Source organism: Sorghum bicolor, chromosome 6, assembly GCF_000003195.3.
Source record: "Sorghum bicolor cultivar BTx623 chromosome 6, Sorghum_bicolor_NCBIv3, whole genome shotgun sequence".
NCBI classification, from domain to species: Eukaryota; Viridiplantae; Streptophyta; class Magnoliopsida; order Poales; family Poaceae; genus Sorghum; species Sorghum bicolor.
The window spans coordinates 50,284,517-50,304,743 of NC_012875.2; the positions used below are offsets into that span (position 1 = coordinate 50,284,517).

Here is a 20,227-nt window from a genome sequence, read left to right on the forward strand (position 1 = left end):
CATCTGATGAAACTTCTTCATTTAATGACTCTGTCAAGTTAACAATTTTACTTATGTGGCACCCTATAATATGCGTGACACTTCCATAAAACATGTATTATAGTTTCATGACACAGTTACCGAGACTAAAAACTAGGTAACCGAGCCACAAGAGTTTTATGAAGATGAAACTCCTCTCTCATCTGATGAAACTCCTTCATTTAATGACCCAGCTAAGTCAGCAATTTTGCTTATGTGATATCTTATTTAATGTGCATGACACTCTCATGAAACATGCAGGCCAGTCTCAATGCATAGTTTGATGACACAGTTACCAAGTAACCGAGCCATATGAGTTTCATGGGGATGAAACTTCTCTCTCATCTCATGAAATTCCTTCATTAAATGACCCTACCAAGTCAGCAATTTTACTTATGTGCCACCCTATTTAATGTGCATGACACTCTCATAAAACATGCATTAAAACTAGCCTTACAATGCCACTCACTTACTCTCTCTTTGTAGCCGCCAGACATTGTGTGCTCCTAAAAACTCAAAATACGAACTTGAATTCTTGCGGCTACGGGTCCCGGACTCCCGGCCGCCGGTGACCTCATCACTCCAACCCTCATATCACTGCCGAAGAGTCATGCCAAAATACATGCATAGAAACACATGCGCGTATGATAAGGATTTGGATATCTTCATTCTTACACTCTCCACTATCTAATTTTTATGTAGAACTAAACCTAATGGCTTGAACCCATAGAATACTCAAGGTCCTATAAACTGATGGAGCCAAACTCAAATTATAGTCCGAAGGAGTAATTAAAAATTTAGGTAAGAAGGAAATGATCAACGGGGCGGATCTAGCATCAGTTCAGGGTGGGCTCGAGCCCCCGCTACTCCTACTCAAAGTATGAAGCCTCCTCCTAAGCCTTTACTATAAATTGGTATCCATAAAAGCTTAAAGAAAAGGCCTAAAAGTAGAATATAACAGGAGAAGCCCTTCCTAACTTATTTTTCTAGATCCGCCATTGGATCAACCCGTTTCTAAATGAATCATTTTTTTGTTGTTGTATGCATTCTGATTTAAAGCGAATGTGACGCAACCAGTATACACATGTCTGCAGGAAGATGGACAATACACATGATGTCTTTCATTTAACGTCCGTGTGCTACTATACAATATACACAAAGCAGTGCTTTCTCAATTTCAACTCTTATGAACAAGTAATAAACACATCGTTGTAAGCACTGGTCACATCTAGCTAAACTAGTAGGTACGGAAAAACGGGATGGCTGCTTATCAGTCATCACGTTGTTGGCCTATAGCACCCTGCCGTCCATCCCGTCAAGAAGACCCGACCACATCCCTTTCACCGGCGGCAGCTGCGCCACGAACGCTTGCCACGGTGGGTACCCCACGCCGCTGCCGCGGACGCGCCCGTCCATCCGGAGGGAGAGGTACCTGCAACGCAGCGTGGACATCCAATGCATGGTAAGATAAAATTAAAGAACAGATCGTTCATCACTGCGACATGACAAGACTGAAATCTTCTTCTTCTTCTGAAATCTCTCAGAACAATGACGTTGGAAACCAGGCGAGTTTCGAGGTGCGTACACGGGGGAATCAGATGGCACGCCGGCCAGCTTCTTCTGATCGTCTAACCATCTGCATCAGATGCACGAAAGTGGCGATCAACGCGAGACTAATCAAGGTTATGGATGCACAAACAAAGGTGTTATAAGCTGAGCGTGTTTAATTTCGTACTGCGCCCATTCAGTTATGTACACCGGCGTGAGCTGCCACAGCCTCTTGCTCCTCCTGGCAACGTCGTCGCCGCCGTCGATGACGTCCTCGTCGCCGCCATCGTCGAGCCGCAGCTCGGGCGTGTTCCCGTCCGTGGCGAAGGGCACCGCCAGCACGGCCCTCTCCGCGAGCTCCCTCAGGAACGGCTGGCTCCTGCGGAACGACTCGGCGACGAAGTCCGCGGGGCCCGCCACGATGACGAGCCGCGCGGTGCCCCGCAGCTCGCTGAGCGTGAACGGCCTGCCCTCGGCGGCGCCGACGCGGAGCCTGAGCCTGGACAGGCGCTCCTCCCGCGCGAGCCTGGCCACCTGGGCGTCCTTGGCCTTGCTCTCGCGCGCGTAGAGGAAGGCGAAGAGCGAGACGGCCGCGACGTCGATGCCCAGGCCCTTGAGCGTGTCGGCCGCCCGCGCGGGGTCGGACGCGGACCCGGACAGCAACGGGAGGAGCCGCGCGAGCGCGATGAGTCCCCCCAGCGTGCCGCTGGCCATGAACGCGAGGTAGAAGAACATCCGCACCGACCGGAACGGGGAGAGGACCTCACTCCGTATCTTCGCCATGGAGCTGCGACGCCGACGACACGCGTGCATGAGCCAGCCGGTTCACCGGACGTTAAGGACTCCAGAGCCGAAAACTGTTAGGCACTGATGAGCAGAAAACAAGCTGATGGCGGCGGCTACCTTACCTCGCTGCTGTCCGGAGTGGTGGGCGGAGGAGGGGAGGGCTTGTTTGCGGCGGAGCAGCGGACGCCGGCGCGGCATGCTCTGCTACAGGAGAGTGCAGGCTTGTGGGGAACTCGCCGCGAGATGGGACGAGGGGTGCGTAGCCGTTCGGCGCAGGGGACGGGGACGCAGACGGCGGAAGGAGACTGGAGGGTCGCCGCCATCTCGGGACGGCAGGCCTGCGTGCTTGCCTGCCTGCGGAGTGCAGAACTGCAGACCAGTGCTGTTGTCCGCGTCTCGCTAAAGGATGGTGGTCCGCGTCTAACCGCTACTTGGTTTGTGGCGGCAAAGGAGACAGCGAGGACGAGCCTTGGCCTTAAAATAGCCTCCACAACAGACAGCAGGAATACCCCGCACTTGTACCATATGGAGCTAATCTTCGGGGGGGGGGGGGACGGACTCTGAACACTTTAAAATTTTTATTTTTACTCGGAAATGGAATCTGGTAATTCTAATGAGAAAGATCGATGATGGATGGGAGCCATATTGTAGTTCATGACATTTAGTCTCAACTCAAAGTCATAATTTTAATATCTCTTGGGAGACAAGTTGAGAAAGAGAAGTTTAAACTCGCCCCCACGTGGGTCCCCCACGCGGGGCGACACGGGCAGCCCTCCCCCGAAGCTCTAGCAGCAGCCCCTTCCCTCATCTCCCTATGCCGCGCCGCTGCCGAAGCTGGCCACGCGGCTCGCCAGGATGGCGGTGGCGAGGCCTCTCCTCTCCTCGTGATTTGGTGGTGTAGGTGGTAGCGAGCCGACAACTTCCCTCCTATGCAGGCTGCGTGGAGCTCGACGGAGTGTCCGCTACAGCTGTGGCGGCGCCAGCCAGTGTCTGGGCTGGCACATGGAGGCGGGGTGGATCTTCTTCTCCTCCGCCTGTCCCTTCCTCTGGCTTTGACAACATCTGCGGCGCTGGCCTGAGTCGCGAGAGCTAGATCCTTGGTGGCCAGATCCGGTGTCCAGTGGCATAGCCAAGGGGTGCTAGCAGGGGTCATGACACCCCCAATGGTCTGAAAATTTCTTAAACAACCCTGCTTCAGCCATTGTAGTAATAGGTATTTGAAAGGAAAGAAGTTATTGAACCAAGCCTTACCCTTATCTTGGCCCCCCTTATTTTTTTTGTCTAGCTCCGCCTCTGCTAGTGTCCGCATGGCTAGATCTAAAACTACGACAGTTTGATTCGGTGCGCACTTCGTGGGCTGGCGACGACAGTGGGTGCCCAAGATGGAGGCGGTGGCGCCAGCCAGGGGTGTTGGCGTCGGTTTGTACTTTGTACTTACGATTCTGATGCCCCCTAGGTAGGGGGCGGCGACCATAGGGTGGGGCATATGCCTGGTGGCGGCTAGCGATGGGTCAGCAGCGTCGTCAACACGTGCAGAGAGCCGGCAATGGCAGCTGGTGTTACGCGAGCGACAAAGTCAGGTTCGGCTCCGCGTTGCTCATTCGGAGGGGGTGGCGACCGACGCAACTGTGTAGCTGCTACATGCAGCCGACACGTCGAGGCTCCTCTGAAGGGGTTGATGTAGAGCAGCGAGACAACAGTGAAGGCAGTGTTGGCCGACAAAGAGTCTGGCTTCTTGTCCCGATGTTCATGCTAAAGGACTACTTGGGCAAAGGCCTAGCGACGGCGACGCCTGTGGGTGCTGCTTTCCCTGTTGAGGGCATCGTGTATCTCCTCTAGCACTGTCATCCAAGGGCGAAAGCTCTGTCTAGTTTGGATGTGCGATGGTGGCGCCACCGACGTTGCGACCTTCCTGAAGGTGTCGCGTTTTGGATTTCGTCGTGGCTTCGATGTCTCCTTCGGGTGATTGCTCTTCTCTTCATTGTGGCGGGTGTTGCTGTGAGAAGTCGAAGCTGCTACGTCGGGGACGTGGCTCGGCAACGATGACACACGGTGAACCCCCACCTTCATCAAAGGCTAGGATTTGCTAGGGTTGGCAAGCGCTGGGGGTGACGCGTGTGGTCGTGACTAGAAGTCGGCGCTGCTCTTTGCAGGTTGCTTGAGTTTGGCAACGATGACCGGTTGCGGCCGCTTGCTCCGGACTCGTAGGGGGCTTGTGTGTGTGGATTGACATGGGAAGTCAGAGCTATTGGTGGCTTAGCAACCATTCTCGACAACGATGACTCATGGCAGTGTGTCGTGTTAGTACTCAGTTGTGCCACATGTGTTGGTTAGCCCCTTGGGTGCCCTTTTTGGCATCCCGTTGGCTAGCCTCTTGTACATAAATTTTTTCCGTCTTAATTGATAAGCAGAGCTCTTGTCATTGTTTCAAAAAAAATCTCTTGATATATTTCCAAGGGCCATAAAAAACCTCACTACATATTACAATCTCCAGGAAGAAAAGGCCGCGGAATCCATAGCATGGGAGAGAGAAAAAAAAACTACTCGGATCTTGGCGAGTTCACAACACACCCGAGCAGTGTAAGTGTAACCATGATTTATGTGTTTACTGAAGTTGTGCCTCCTGAAATTGCTTGAAGTATCTTTGGCATAGGACAGGAGGAATAATGTCTACCTGTAATATACCCTCGAGAATTTTCACTACCTGTCCCATTGTTTGTATATCAGACTCGGTCTTGAGTACACCACCAAGCTACTGGGCAAGCTCTTTCAACCTCTTCCAAGGTCACGCTATTCTGTATGTGGTGATCCACCAAGAGGCAAGCTTGTGCACATTCATCAGCACCCCCAACTTCCACACACCTGGCGCTATCTTGCAAACCTAATATCACTGATTACATAGAACCTGTCCTTCACACCACCTACGCTTTGGTTGCCGCCGCAATATAAAGGAATGTTTCTGTGACAGCCTTCTGTTTTGATCTCCAAGCTCCCAGTCATCTGGTGATCTGATGGAGAAACCCTTCATACAGTTGCACAAGGGGGTCATATCCACACTACATATTGTAAATGCCCCACAAAAAGCATATACAGTACATCACACTGAGCTCCTAGATGCCCATTGAAGGCAATCCAATCCTCTGAAATATCAGACCAGCTAATCATGTCCTTCGCTTGCCCAGAGACGTCAAGCACGTACCTCATGATAAGCGTGTCGGTCTTTAGCCTATATGTGAAATACTCCTCCTGGTCGTTGCTCACGACCTCATAGGTGAACAAAGCACGAGCTGGCATCTGGGGCATGTTGCTGAAGTATTGCCCGTTCCATTGCCTAGAGGACCAGTATGTAGCTGAAGAGTTCCAAAGAAGAAGTATCTGGCTGTGGCCGTTAGTCAAGTTAGATGATGGCTGACCGGAATAGACGCCGTGAGCTAGATCAAGCGAGTTCTTTGTGGCAAGTAGGTTTTGCTGAAATGCCATCGAAGTTGTGGGCTTCGTCAGAATGACTCTATGAAACAGGTACTTCGCGCTATTTTGCCACTTCATGATTTTAGACCACTTTAAAAAATTCAGTCCAATTTTTCACCTGCTCACATGGTTTTACCCTGCCTCCTTTACCTCATCTCTCCATCTCTCCTGCGGGAGCTATGATGGTTTTACCCTCTCTTCTCTCTCTCTCTCTCTCTCTTCTCTCTCTCTCTCTCTCTCTCTCTCTCGGCGAGAGCACGACGATGGCATCTGCCACACCAGGGCCGCTCCTCCCCAGCTCCTCAGAAACATTCACATTGCTGAATGAAACCACAACACCATTAAAATCCTGAAATGTTTACTCCCACATAGAGTCGAACCTGCCACCTGGACATGAGATGCTATCGAGACTCTTATAAGTTATAACCACAAGGCTTCGCCTCAACTAGACAACTTGGATGAGCACAAGTGGACTTAGTTTATTAGGATTAGGACTGTCAATCTGTCACTGTTATTCCCTTCTCCGTCCAATAAAGAGTGATTAGTTTTGCCACTGCGGCATCATGGTTGACTGTATTGCCTGCAGATTTTTTTTTTCAAACAAAAAGGCATAACTGCATAAGTTGAACTACTCTTTTCAGGATATAAAACTTCATCTGGTGCCTGAATCAGCCTCACAAGGTGGTTTGGGCTGAACCGGTTCAATGGTTGTCTCACTAGCAAGAAAAGAAAGCAAGCGATCGACCTGAGGAAAAGACTCCACATAAATTTTGCCATATTTCACCAAAACAAGACGGCAAACTGTCATCCAGCCAAGGAAATCGGGCCCAAAAAATCACTTCCATAACTGTTGTCCACGAAACTACACTTTCCTTTCTTTGTACAGCGTATGTACCAAGTAGTACAAATGAAGCCACACTCATTAACACTCTCCACAAGCTACCAAAGAAAAAATAAAAAAGGGGTAAAGGGGGAATACATAATCACACAGGGCAAAAACCAGGAGCTCTTGACAGAGGGGAGGCGCTTGTTTATACTATACACATACACAAACAAATGACAAGATAAACACCCTACCTAACAAATGCTCATATAGACCACAGATAATAACAATGTTACAATCTCATTGGTTAGAATCGATTGGCTTGCCGGACCTCGCCTGCGAAATCCGGTTAGCGTAGATGGTTACTAGGCGGAGCTGCGTGCTGCTAAGCCCTTCCAAGTATGGAGCGAATGCTTTCCCAAGCATGATGTAGATATCCACCAGGCAGAACACAACAGTCTAAAGTAAAAAAATATTCAACGATAAGTTACTAGAGAAATGTGTTACGAAATTTCAAGACACAAAAAAAGGTCAGTACACCATTGAAAGGTCATGTACAGAATAAGCAAAGGAAATATGATGGTACTGACCTTTCGGACATCTGGACTTTGGTTGTTAAAAGCATCAAATAATGCTGGCAGAAATGTAGGCAACTGATCAATCAATTCCTCTTGAGAAAGGCGCCCAACAAGCTGCACAATTGTCACAAGAAAAACAACTATCAACAATGTTTGTACATGCCAAAACAATCCTTACACTAAGAAACGAAATTTTAAGCAAATTTTGAAACATTTTTTTTTCATACTACTAGTTATTTCCTTTTTCCTCAACAGTGCAAGAGAGCTCGTGTGTCATTTCATTAAGAGAGAGAGAAAGTACAGAGAGGCCAATTGGCCTACTCCCAAACACCGACTACAGATGCGCTAGTCATAAGGACAAAATTCATTTGAACTAACATGATTGTTGGAATATAAGTGAATTGCCCACCTCTCCCCATCAGCTTAAGCTTTTGGGTTGAACTGGTCGGTGCATGCAACTCAATATGGTATTAAAGTCAAAGGTCTCGAGTTCGAATCCTGGTTAGCGCAATTAAAATAAAATAATTGCTGCTCGCTCCTATTCCACGTCTGAGGCCTGAGGGAGCCTCCACATGAGGGGGAGTGTTGGAATATAAGTGAATTGCCCACCTCTCCCCATCAGCTTAAGCTTTTGGGTTGAACTGGTCGCTGCATGCAACTCAATAATGATTTTCTCATACTATTAGTTCATTTTTCCTCCAGCCAGTAACCATGACACTCTTGAAAGTCCCATTCAGAAGTTACAAAAAAATTATGTATTGCAAAAGTTCAGATTGATTAGCATCGACAGTGGCTAAAGCTTCGAAGAAAGAACACAATAGGGTTGTGCACAAGTAACTAGGGTATCTAATCTAAAATGAAATAAGAGCAATGATGGTTTTTGGTGAAGCAACAATAGCTAGTACGACAGTGTCAAGTCCATTGACAAAAAACAATATTATCACCTCAAATTTAGAATTGAGATTGATACATTACAACATGATGCTCTCTGCACTAAATCATAGCTGTAACAGACATAGGCACTTCCTTTGTTAAATCACTATACAGTCTATGCTATGCCATTCAAATTAGTTGGAAATGACCAGACAGCAATACCATCTGAAAATATGAGATACCTTTGTCAAACAGTTGATACACACGACAAGTATCTTCTCATCATCACTGACCAATAAAGGTACAATAATCTGCATAAGAACCAAAGGCCTTTAACATCGAAGTATAATAAACTGGACTGAGTAGAAAGGGAAGCAACAATAGTACATAAGAGCAAAACTTTGTACATACAGCAAGACATCTGAAAGGATCATATTTTGCCAATAGAACATTTAAGCATTGGTTTGCCTCATTTGAAATCTGCATAGCAATAAAGAAATTTTAACACAATCAAGTCTGCAAATTTCAATGGGTAGAATGAAGTTAATACCTTGGCCACTGCATCTTTGGTTACATGCAGGAGTTTTTCAAGAACAATCTCCATAGAGTCTTCAATTGAATCTTTCTGGGAGAAATATATTTGTAATGTAAAAAGGGAGAGTCGATCAACTACCTAATACTGTTATGCTCAAAAAAGGAGAAAACTCAGACCTGGTTGTTGAGCATCTCAGCAATCAAAGATAAAGCAAGCTCCCTCGTGGATGAATCAGAGTCATCTAATACCTCGAGCACAGCCGTTAAGATTTGATTGAAGTACTGTTGCAAAATTGAAAGGCCAGCATCAGAAAGCAAATAATGATAGAAATCCACATCTAGATTACTTTGTACTAAATCTACATGATCTACACCTCGTCACCTCCAGTAGCCATAAAACAGAAAGCTCACTAGACAGAGAAAAAGGAAAAAACAACATAATATGAGAGAGGGAGGGAGCAAAAATCTTTCAAGACAAGGCACTTTAGTTTCTATGTCCAAACTATCAGTAGTCATCAGCCTAGGTCATGCGGCGGCCGGTGTATGGTAAGGTCCCATCGAAACTGTCAGGGGACTGCAAACCTCCTACGAGGTCCAAAAGTGAGCAAGGTTCAGTGAAGTTCTAGTTCCACAGCAATGGAGATTGCAGCGACAGTAACCTCACGAACCAGTGAGTGGAGTTTCAACTTTCGACCATCAGATGCTATAACAGTATGATAGGAGTGCAATGGGGTCTTCTGGAATAGCATGGAAGTGAAGTCACATAAATCCCTTTTCATGTTTAACACAAGTAATGCCCAATGAATCAGGAGCCCCATCCCAAACCAATTCAAGTAGGGATGACTTTCCAGATGGGCAACAAAACAGTTCCTTCGAATCCATGATTTTTTTTTTCTTCTTTTTCTACCAACCTCCCTAAATAAGGCATTCCAACACTCAGCGATGGCAAACCAATGAAACTGCACGCCATGTCTCAGGCAGTGCTGAACTATTTGTTGCTACAAAGAAGGAAGCAGGACATGCCTCAAGCTACACGAAGGTCTCTTTGTTTCTGTTTGAAGAAAAGAGAATTTGGCTTCTGACAACAGACCAAACTCTATTACTCCCTCCGTTCCAAATCTTATAAGACATTTTAACTTTTCTACATACAATGCTTTAACTATGTATCTAGAAAAGCCAAAACGTCTTATAATCTGGAATGGATGGAGTAACTAACAAGCAAGTGGAGTATTAAACTATTAATAAGTTGTGTGTGCATATATGAAAACAGATCAAAGGTAAAAGAAATATGTTCACCCAAACAACTTTTACATCACAACAATTTTTCCCCTAAAGTCTTACAACACAGTTTTTTTAGATATATAAGCCACATGCAATCGTTCAGAAGATTTATAGATCAAACCATATTTAGAACTCCCCTACTGTTCTCAATTCTCATAAAGAAGATTAAAATGTTTCATCATGGAATTAAAACAGAAGATGGTCCAGTAGAAAAAAACAAACTCAGAAACCAAGGAAAATAAGTGTGGTTATTGTAAGGAACATTTAGTAAGATAATCATCAGGTGGCAAACCTTTGCCCAGATGGAGCTGTTATTATCAAGGGAAGCATCAACCAACTGTTGCAATGCTTCCCGCTTTTCCGAGCTTGAAACTTCAGTGTCATTGCTTATCTATAAAGTTGAGACTCATAAGTTACAATAATAAACACAAATCCTAGGTAAGAAGAGAAACACAGTCACGGGTCAGGATGGACTGTCGGTGAAAGATTTCCATTGATACCTGATGGAGAAGTTGTGGTATGCTCAGACCGTTATCTGTTTGAAGGCTGGTCTTTATAGAACTAAGATTCACAATCATATCACCCTCTTGAACACTTTCTTCGGGGGTTGAACCAACAGTATTATGCCCATCAGAAGTAAGAAACCGGCTGAAATCTAACCGAGGAGTACCGGTAGCAGTTTCACCATCTAAGGAGGCATCAGTTTTTTCAGGGTAGTTTGTCCAAGAGCGAGCAGCTTCCACAACTGAGTTACTGTTAGTCTTTGGTTCTCTACTCCTAGTTAAATGAACTTCAGCTCCTGTAGATGACTCTAAACTTTGAATAGCATGATCCATGCTCATATCAGAAGCTGTTCGACCTATAGAGACATTATGCAGCACTGGTTCTTGCATTGAATTGATCTTCTTTCCCCCTTCAGCATCAAGGGAACTAGAAGAAAACCGCCCAAATGGATAGCTGTTCTTGGATGTCAGTGCATAGCCATCCTCCGAAGAAGTTCCAAAATCCGCCTGGTCATAAGATTTGGGGCGTGAACGTTCTTTCTTGCTCTGCAAGTAGTTCACCAGATCAACCTCAATACGAGGGGTTTTGATCTTCAGGGCTCTCCTCAAGAGGTTTTGATCTTCAACTGACAAACTGAGAATAAAATTTAGCACTGCTGTTGAATCAAAGTGAGAATAAACAGATATGATACCAGAAATAGATGCCTCCTTCAATTTTGCATTCTTTTCATTTACCAAAGGTGCCAATTTTGAAAGCCATAGTTTAAGGAAGCCACTGTTACTATAACCATCAGAGTCAACAGTGTACTTGCTGAAAGATTTATTTGCAAACTCAAGAACAGCCAATTTTGCCTTTGGGGACCTCTGTTCATCTAATGATCGTACTAGCGCAGGTAACAACATATCAATAGCATATGTTCGACCAACAATCTCCAATGTTACAGAGCATGGTTTTTTCACCAACTCTTTTGGATCAATAAGCCGCGAAAATACATATGGTAGAATTCGCTCGACATAACTTTCAAATGGCTTCTTGCAGGCTGGGATAATCTCTGCAAGTGCAGAGAAGGCTGCCTGTGCAACCTTATGGTGAGGATCATCCAAATGACGGAAAAACAGCTTCATAACCTTCTCAAAATTTTGAGTAATTTCTTGAATGCCTTTCTGGCCTTGTTTCAATAAATTCCGAATAAACTCAAAAGCTGAAACTCTTGCTACCCAGTCAGAACTAGGGCTGAGACCCTCAGAAAGTGCATCATTTAGAGAAGCCAGAGAATCTGTATAGCCAGACACATCACCTGATGGTACATGGCTATCATCAAAGCTGTGTCTGCCACTTGCAGAAGCCCTTGACATTACTTGCTTCCTTAGAAGAGGTCTCTGGAAATTTGGGACATGGTTGTTATGTGAATCTCTGTGGCTGGAATCCCTATAAGACATATCAGCATAGTTTCTCTCAAAATGCATTTGAGGGATTCGCCTAGCTGAACGGATATCATAGCTCTCATCCATGCGGCCTCCTTCTTGAAGCCTCTCCGAAGATCTTCTTGAGTAAGGCAATGATAAGCCAGACATGGACTCAGATGACATATTACTCAAATACGGTGACCTTGACCGTTCTTTGGTAGGCAAGTGTGTTGTCATCGTATCCAATAAGCGGGAACCACCATTTCGTGAACTAGGTGGGATGGTAGGAAGGGATGAGTCCAACAGTGCTGAGTTCTGCAATGACAGAACATTTGATGCTGGTGCTGCAAGCGGCACAGGAGGATCACGAGATGATGGAGGATCAACTCCTGCACTAGGATTAAAAGTAAATAAGAAATTAAAACTTTTAAAGTATCAATGGGAAAAACAGAATAGGTAAAATTGTTCTCTGATGCATAAAAAATACTGCTGTTTTTTTCTTCGTTTTTGAAAGGGCATGTAATTCTCATTTTGTTGCATATAATAAATAAAGTGTCAAAGCAAACTTATTTATCTTTTTTCTTATTTGCCCTTATTTATCACATCTTCTCCCTGCACATTTACAGGTAATAATGTTGTCATTAACCAAATTTTACTAATTCTACAACATTAAAATAGAGTAGCGTAATCATTTTATCTCTTCACTGTCTCGGTTCCATAGAAACATTTAGATAACCCATGTACAAACGGAAAATACAGGAGGGAGTATAGCATGAACAGAGTAATTGAATTTCTTAATAAAAATGACAACTAAGCAGTTTAAAGAATACCAAGATCTAAGCTTGTTGAGCGCGCTGCAGTGAAATTTTGCCCTGACATGCTGACACCTTTCAGCAAACTTTCAATGGCAGAAACTTTTTCTTTGCTGGAGCTAAGCACACTCTCCAGGCTTCTCTCAGAACTTCTGCCAATCGTCTTTGACTGTGATAACCGAAGATTGTTTGATGGAAAAGATGAATCTGAAGAAATAGCTGCACTCTTGTCCATTGCAACGATAGCCGAAGTGCCATATCCAGGTACATGTGTACTACTTGAATGAGAGGAAGCACGTGAAGGCTGCACAACCCTATCACGCAATGAGGGAGAAGCATACCTTTTGTGCACACCACCATCTTCATCATTTATTATCTGCATTTTTTCTCCAATTAAAGAATGCAATGCAGGTATTTGTCTATCTGGAAATAGAAACTTAAGAGGGGGGAGAGCACAGAATGGCATACCCTCTGTATCGCAGGATCAAATGACATAAAAAGACGGCGTGAGCGCTCGGGCCATGTCTTTGCAAACATTCTATAGCAAGTTCTTGCAGTTGCACGAACCTAGAGTTGAGAAAATACAATCAAACACATAATAATCTAAAAATGTATGAACTAAATCAATGATCCTAAAAAATGTGCAGTTCCTCACAAAACCAGTAGAAAAGAGAACAGCATAAATTTCTTTGTTGAGCAAATTACATCCTTCATTAATCAAAGAGAGAGCAGAACCACATTTATTAACCATATAAACAGCTCGAACATTGACTTGGGAACTGCCTTTTGCTACATTATTCTCCCCAGAAAGTTAGAACCCTTATTTTCCTTTCTTGTCGCATGCAAGACCAGCAAGGTCTGTCTGGTCAAACAGGACAGAAGGAATGATGCATACATGTTTGTGGGTGTGCCTGAGCAGAAATATTAATTTTCAACCAAGTTCTGAGTACCTGATCACTGTGTTTGTTTATTTCACATTATAGTTTGTTGCTGTGCCAAGCAAATTAAAGAAAAAGGACAGACCCAATGCTGGTGGCTCCCACACGAGTGGGGCCTGGGGAAGGAATAACTGAGGCAAGCATTACCCCTGCATTTTGCAGAGAGGCTGTGTCGAACCCAGGACCTTTGGCTCAGTGGGAAGCCTTCTCACCACTGCACCAGGCCTGTCCTATGTGCCAAGCAAATTAATTTTTTTTCATGGAATTTTTCAGCACGTCTTCAGGCAGGGTGCAAATCATGACACAATAGAAAGAGAAGAGTCAAGGGAGTGGAGTAAATAATAAAGAATAACAATTCAATTTTGGGCAAATGGCTTCATTTCAGTGCAAAAACGAACATGCCATGATATGCAACACAGGACAGAAATAGAGCCTACCTCGCTCATCGCATCTGCTACACAGCATTTTATCATATCCTCATATAAATCAGCTGAACGTTGTATTTCTGGGGCATCAGCCCAATACTCCAGTACCAGAAGTGCATACTCACAGCACCTGGGATAGTGAGAAGTAAACTTGAAAAAGTGGCAAGAAAATAACCAATGGACAATGTGAAAACAGCCAAACATGTTTACCTTGCACGGAGGATTGCACTTCGGTCATTCTTTGCTGTGTCAACTATGCGAGGAAGAATCCTAGCAACCTTGCAATTCCGCAGGATCTGCAAAATAATGCATATTAGCAAAGAGGTGAAATAAATGGCATCTATTGAGTACAAACATATAAATGACTTACAGTTTTTATGCATGTATCTGCAGATTCAGCGATAACAAGCACTGTTATGACAACAAGCTTAAAAAGCATCTGAAAAATCCATACACATGTTAGGTTTGTTTCAAAATGTGTATGGGAGGATAGAAAATTGCCCATGAAATTACCGGGATGAATTGTTCAGCACATGGCTCAAAATCGCCGAGGAGTTCTTTGGATAGTATATTAAGTAGGTGGCATGCCTGGGTATAAAAACATGAGTGAGAAATTTTTCAACTTGAAAAAAAAAACCAACATGACAGGTATGCAATTCACCTTTGGGAATAGAAAAATAATCTTTACAAAAAGAAAGATGGATAAATGGAAACTGACAATACCTGTTTGACAATACTAGAACGTCGATCAGACAGCTGAGTAGACAATGGAGGAACCAGTTGCTTCAAGAGCATAAGGAATGATGGATAATCGATCGCACCTGTCAAATGTCCCAACACAGTAAAACTTTTTTTTTTAGACATGCAATATCATACTAGCAATGACAGTTGATAGCAATGACAGTTGATAGAGGTCCCAATGACAAAGATTCAGTGACAAATTCATGTTTCCTAACTGGATGACGATACTTTTTCCCCAATCTTGAATCAAACAGAGTATTAAGATTCAACTCTGATTACATCTCCTTTACAATGAAGGTTAAATCCTCAAAACTGCAAGTTCCACTATGAAGTAGGAACAGATCTTGTATTCACCAATATTTACTACAAAATATGGATGTTTAGTACATTAAGGCTACCCCATCATTCTAAATATGGAATTCCTATTTGTCTATCCTTTGGTGGTCATTCCAAAAGCTTAAATAATATGTGCAGTTGAAAAGAAATAAGGTAAACTTGACTCTGATTTTTTTTCTGTTCTAACCTGCCCAGCAATAAGGCTTACTTTTCTGGGTTCTGGCCATATAAATGCTTTCTAAACTTTGCAGCCAAGACATACCACAGTATATTCTCTGTAGCCATACTCATGGCCTAGTAATATTGCATAAAGCATTATCAGGAATAATGATATGGATGCAGAAAATCAACCTCCATAAACCAGGGCTTCAATCCTTTGCATGGCAGCAATACGTAAAGACCAATCCTTTTCTGGAACAAGGGTAGCCGCGATCTTCTCAAACTCCCGAAGTAATTCTTTCTCAGAATGAACTTTTACTGGTTCCACAGGTTTTTCTGTAACATCAGTGTCACCTGCAAATGACACAATAAATTGCACATCAGAAATGTTGTATACTTGTATATGTGGCAGGGGGTTAACTATCAAAACACACAAAGTGAACAAGCATAACTTGAGATGCAGATGGCGACAGTGTCAATAGGAAAACTAATTTCACAGAAAATATCAAAGATCTTGTGATAGGATGCATGCCCCCATAAATTTCAGGAAAAACAGCACAACTAAAGGAGTCACACCCATGCTATGTTACAAATTAAGAGAATATTGATTTGTTCTGGAATACATATTGGAACAAATTATCACAACAGTGAACAAAGTGGCTGTGAGCCCAGGGCGTATAGGTGGTGTGGTGCTTAGAATGTTTCGTTATCACTAGAATCCTTGGCCTTTTAGATCGGATGTGATCGAAAAGGCTGAAAAAGCTGGCGTGCTCGGGCCGAAAAGGAATGGTGTTTTTTTAGTTCGGATGTACTCCTAGCTGATACGCCGGTGAGCTGGGGCTTTTGGCGATTCGTGCCTATACTGGAATGATGTAGTAGCTAGTTTGATCGGTTCATAAAACGCACGGGCATAATCCTAGTTCATATCCTCATGTGCGAAATACAAAATTTCATGAAATGTAGACATTACCTCCAAACAGTGTACTTTCCCTTGGTATGCTTTTTGTTCTTGGGCTGCCTCTTTTCGGATTAGCACTAACAGATCTTGATTCTACAGCCTTATACTGCATCGCTGTATCAGATGAGCGAACCTTTGGTTCTATTTTATCCAACCTTGAATTTATTTCTTTTAGCTGCGGGCACCAAACAATAAAGATTAGGGTAATCTCGCTTTGTTGATTTGCAGACATTAAAAACAAGAGAACATAATATCATGTAAAGCATGAAATTGCTAGCCCAACTATTAAAAGGAAGTTTTAGTGATAAAAGTACCATGTAGGAAGGCAGATTATGGCGCTGCAACTCTTCATGAAATTGTGACCCCATGTGCTTGTACATCTCCTGTAGTGAAAAACAAATGAAGGCTTACTAGAAACACTTTATGCTGCCTAGACAACAGGTGTGTGTCTCAGCTAATCAGTGTGAACAGTTTAGATGAAATACAAATAGAGTACAAGGGACTAAAGCAATTCAACTAGAAGCAAAAGAGCTTGGAGCTACATTGAATGTTGCTATAAAAGATGATTCAGTCACTCCAGCTTGCAAATGTGGGATGGAACTATTGGGAAATTAAACAAGATCTATAGAAATGGAGAGTATACAGTCAACAAAGAGCATAAAATCATGGGCGATGGGGAAAAAAGTGTCAGATGAAGCAGGTCTATACAGTATGGAATATGGAATCAATCAACTAACCTCAATACAAGAGATAGCAGCATCTCGCACACTTTGGTTCGAATCATTCATCAATTGCAGAACCTGCACGAGACCGAAAATCTTAGGGCTTCTGAATATAGCATAAATGTGTAACATACAGACCAATACAAATCTGGATATGAATAAAAAGAATAAACAGCAACCATCTGAAAGTGTTCTTACAGGTGAAAGCAAAACTCGTTGCAAGGAAATCTCTGTAGAAGCAAATAGCCCAACTGCAGTTGCCACTGTACGTACAAACTCTTCCCGCACCCTCCAACTCCTATGAGTCCATGCATAACTACCAGCTCTTTCAACTATGATTGTTGGTGAAGAAACCTGAGAGTTGAACAAAATCAAAATATTGCAAGATAATAGTCCTAATCCTAAACTTTAAAACACTCAAAACATGATTGCCTTGAATGCTTTGATAGTTGAAGGGCGAAAGTAGATATGTAACATGGTTTAACAATAGTGTCTTAATATACTGTAATCCAGCACTTACTAGTAAAAACAGCATCAGAATTTAGAAGTCATTTTCATTGCAAAAAGCCAAAGATTGAAGCACTGAGACATTTATGAAAAAACACGGCTCCAAAAGACATCCTAGTTCTAATGTTAAATGGTAAAAAATAATAAAAGAATTATGTGTAAATGCCCCAGTATCAGATTGCATACAGGGAAGCAGCTAAGTCTTTACTTGAATCCCAAATTTATCTTTGTTTGGTACAACCAAAATCACAGAAGAATAAGACATGCCACTGGAAGTTCAACTTAGGAACCATACTCGAGCCCAAGAGCACACGATTCCTACAAAAAGTTAGCCAATTGATCCATTTAAACGGTATGCCTATCAATCTATCATGGTCAGCCGAATACCTTTGGATTTCCCACTTGAGCACGACTATGCAACTTCTGCATCTACCGTGCCCCACCCGACCTACCAAAAAAAAAAACAAGCCCCGAATCTCCAACCTGCTCCTGCTCGACCTCTTAGCTCGAATTCGAAGCTTAATCTAGCTTCCCAGCTACATGCATTTCCCGGGAGAGATGGGCAGGCCCCCTGAGAGCACCGCCGACGACGAAGGGAGCTCACTCACCTCCATTAGCGTGATGAGGAGCTGGCGCGCGGCGTCGCGCACGGGCTGCTTGCCGTCGCCGAGGCGCTCGACGGCGGCCGGGACGAGGGCGTTGAGGTGGATCTTGAAGTGGTCGCCGGCGACGACGGCGGCGGCGGAGAGCGCCTGGAGGCCGCCCTGGGCGATGCGGAAGTTGGCGTCGCGCGTCAGATCCATGCAGGTGTCGACCAGCGCGGTGACCTCGGCCGCCGCCAGCCCGCGGCGCGCCGTGGCGTCGAGCGCCTCGTGCAGCCGCTCGACGCCGGCCAGGCGCTCCTTGGTGTCCTTGGCGCGCGCCGCCTCCAGCGCCGCCTCCATTCCCTCCGCGCGCGCCCGGCGGACCCGCCACGGGGGGGAGAGCTCTAGGGTTCGGTTCCGGGCCGCGCGGGACCGGCGGCGAGGCGGGCAGGAGGTGGCCGGATCTGAGGAGGGGGGAGGGGGAGGGAGAAGGGGAGAGGTGGGGGAGTGACAGAGAGCGCACACAGCGAGACGAACACCAGATGCTGCTAGGGTGGTTGGGGGGCTTTAGGTGGCTTTGTGCAGTTAGCCCCCTGATGTTTTGTATCCTTCGCACTGGAGGGGCCTTTGCGTACAAGACTTCCGTATGAACTGGACTCTGGACTCCCCGGAGACCGGAACCGTGGACCCCACTGGACAGAAGGAGACTGGGCCAAAAGCTGGTGGCGCGTGGAAATTTTTGGCCGTATTTTAAACGGTTCTTTCCTTTTCTTTCTGCACAGCCAGAGCTGAGCACGAGGAAGAGGAATTGTTAAGTTTGCAGTTTCTCTTTTGGAAATTGTTGAGCTTTGCGACAACATTATAATAGGATCCAAACAGTCCATCCATATACCCTTGTCATGCAAGGTAACAAGGGCGTGGGAAAAGATCGCAATCCATTCCAAATCATTTCCACCACCCATGATGCGTGTGGCCTGCCTGTCTCGCCTCTGCAGCTGCTGCTGATTCGCTCGAGTGCAGCATCATTCCTTCCAGGCTTGAGTGACATTGCCACGGCAGCAGGATTTCAGTCACTCACAGCTGATGTGTACTGGTACGCTAATGCTAATAATAGTATCTGCAAAATCTGAAAAGAAAAAAAAACTGTATAAGTACTATTGCATCCAATCTTTTCGCGGGTGTTCTAGGAGACACTGTCAGTCAGTAAGAGCAAAGAAGACGGCGCCATGTCATCATATCTCTTATCCCCATTCATTCATCATCAGATATCACGGACCAAGGAAATTTTCAGTTCCGGCGGCTAGTCTCATGCATATGCATCCGTCCGAGAGGCTGCCGCACTCGTCTGATGCCACTGCCAGTGCCAGCCGGATGATGCGCGCACTCGCACCAGCAGCAACCAAACCAACTGCGGCGACGTTACGCCTCAACCGATCCGGCGATCCCCTGGCCTCCGGACGCCACTTCGCTGTCTGTCTTTTGGTTTCCATCGCACGAATTCCGTTCGCCTCCTGGAGCACACAACAGCCGCGAGGAGCACTATGGAGCAGGGGGAACCGGTGGAATTCCATCCAGCTTCTATTCTCGGCGGCTGACGGCTCTTCTGCCTTCGCTCGACGATGGCGCAGCCTGCAGGTGCAGAGGGTCCTGACCGTGACGTCAGGTCGATCCTGTCGCGTAGGGACAGCAACGCGCAAAGACAAAAAAAAAAGTCTCTGGAGCTGGTGTGCTACAGTGCTATAACCATTCCTGGGATGATTAGCGCCAAACTGATCATCATCATCATCATAATTGACGATTTCGCACGGGCATACGCCGTATTTTCTTCTCGGTGCTAGTAGTACCGTATAGTACGCAGACAAATCTTGGGTTAGTACATTATTATTATCCAAATCCTTTGCTGAAAGCTTACGACGACTTGAAGGCAGGAAGACAGGCAGGCGACGTACAGGCTGGCGGAGCTTGAAAACGCTTTCCACTCGTCGCTTACAGTAGGTGCTTAGCCTTGTCTATGAACAATGATACTAATCTTTTGGGGAGCCTGCTGACAGAAAGAGGCCAGAGCCAGCCATCATCATCTGATCTCTCATCGCCTCTCGCCTTTTTTTGCTAATAGTGGGGCACTCGTGCTGCCGCACGCCATCGATCGATCCATCGAGCATCGCCGCATCGGGGATCTGCCCGTCTCCTTTTCCACTTTCACCCTCGAGAGCAGAGCACGAGGTC

At 45.2% G+C, this 20,227-nt stretch overlaps 2 protein-coding genes across 3 annotated transcripts; both read right to left on the reverse strand.

Annotated features, from left to right (window-relative positions):
• On the reverse strand, window positions 1,108-2,800 carry LOC8060225 (protein LOW PSII ACCUMULATION 1, chloroplastic). 2 transcript variants are annotated; one of them, XM_002448094.2, is made up of 4 exons: window positions 2,470-2,800; window positions 1,754-2,353; window positions 1,604-1,654; window positions 1,108-1,450 (listed from the first exon to the last, which is right to left on the reverse strand). In XM_002448094.2, exons 1-4 carry the CDS (start codon window positions 2,673-2,675, stop codon window positions 1,309-1,311), a joined length of 999 nt encoding a protein of 332 aa, XP_002448139.1. In that variant the 5' UTR covers window positions 2,676-2,800; the 3' UTR covers window positions 1,108-1,308. The 2 variants fall into 2 exon arrangements, with proteins under 2 accessions (XP_002448139.1, XP_021319098.1); XM_021463423.1 differs by having other exon boundaries at window positions 2,475-2,609.
• LOC8061883 (CLIP-associated protein) lies at window positions 6,623-18,510 on the reverse strand. The gene is made up of 21 exons (XM_002448095.2): window positions 18,026-18,510; window positions 17,109-17,264; window positions 16,926-16,988; window positions 16,503-16,571; window positions 16,201-16,363; window positions 15,423-15,584; window positions 14,718-14,815; window positions 14,508-14,582; window positions 14,365-14,433; window positions 14,205-14,290; window positions 14,007-14,124; window positions 13,100-13,198; window positions 12,650-13,007; window positions 10,410-12,208; window positions 10,202-10,300; window positions 8,806-8,910; window positions 8,645-8,719; window positions 8,506-8,574; window positions 8,337-8,405; window positions 7,234-7,335; window positions 6,623-7,102 (listed from the first exon to the last, which is right to left on the reverse strand). The coding sequence occupies exons 1-21, from the start codon at window positions 18,359-18,361 to the stop codon at window positions 6,944-6,946; spliced, it is 4,329 nt and encodes a 1,442-aa protein (XP_002448140.2). The 5' UTR covers window positions 18,362-18,510; the 3' UTR covers window positions 6,623-6,943.

What these genes read in the sequence shown, in the direction of transcription:
- LOC8060225 (XM_002448094.2), bottom strand. Translation starts at nt 2,675, where the DNA reads ATGGCGGCGACCCTCCAGTCTCCTTCCGCCGTCTGCGTCCCCGTCCCC. An exon ending in TACATAACTGAATGGGCGCA is followed by an intron (nt 1,655 to 1,753) that starts GTACGAAATTAA and finishes CATCTGATGCAG; the next exon opens with ATGGTTAGACGATCAGAAGA. An exon ending in GTGCCATCTGATTCCCCCGT is followed by an intron (nt 1,451 to 1,603) that starts GTACGCACCTCG and finishes GCTGCGTTGCAG; the next exon opens with GTACCTCTCCCTCCGGATGG.
- LOC8061883 (XM_002448095.2), bottom strand. Translation starts at nt 18,361, where the DNA reads ATGGAGGCGGCGCTGGAGGCGGCGCGCGCCAAGGACACCAAGGAGCGC. An exon ending in TCCTCATCACGCTAATGGAG is followed by an intron (nt 17,265 to 18,025) that starts GTGAGTGAGCTC and finishes TTCAACTCTCAG; the next exon opens with GTTTCTTCACCAACAATCAT. An exon ending in GTTCTAGTATTGTCAAACAG is followed by an intron (nt 14,583 to 14,717) that starts GTATTGTCAGTT and finishes TTTTATACCCAG; the next exon opens with GCATGCCACCTACTTAATAT.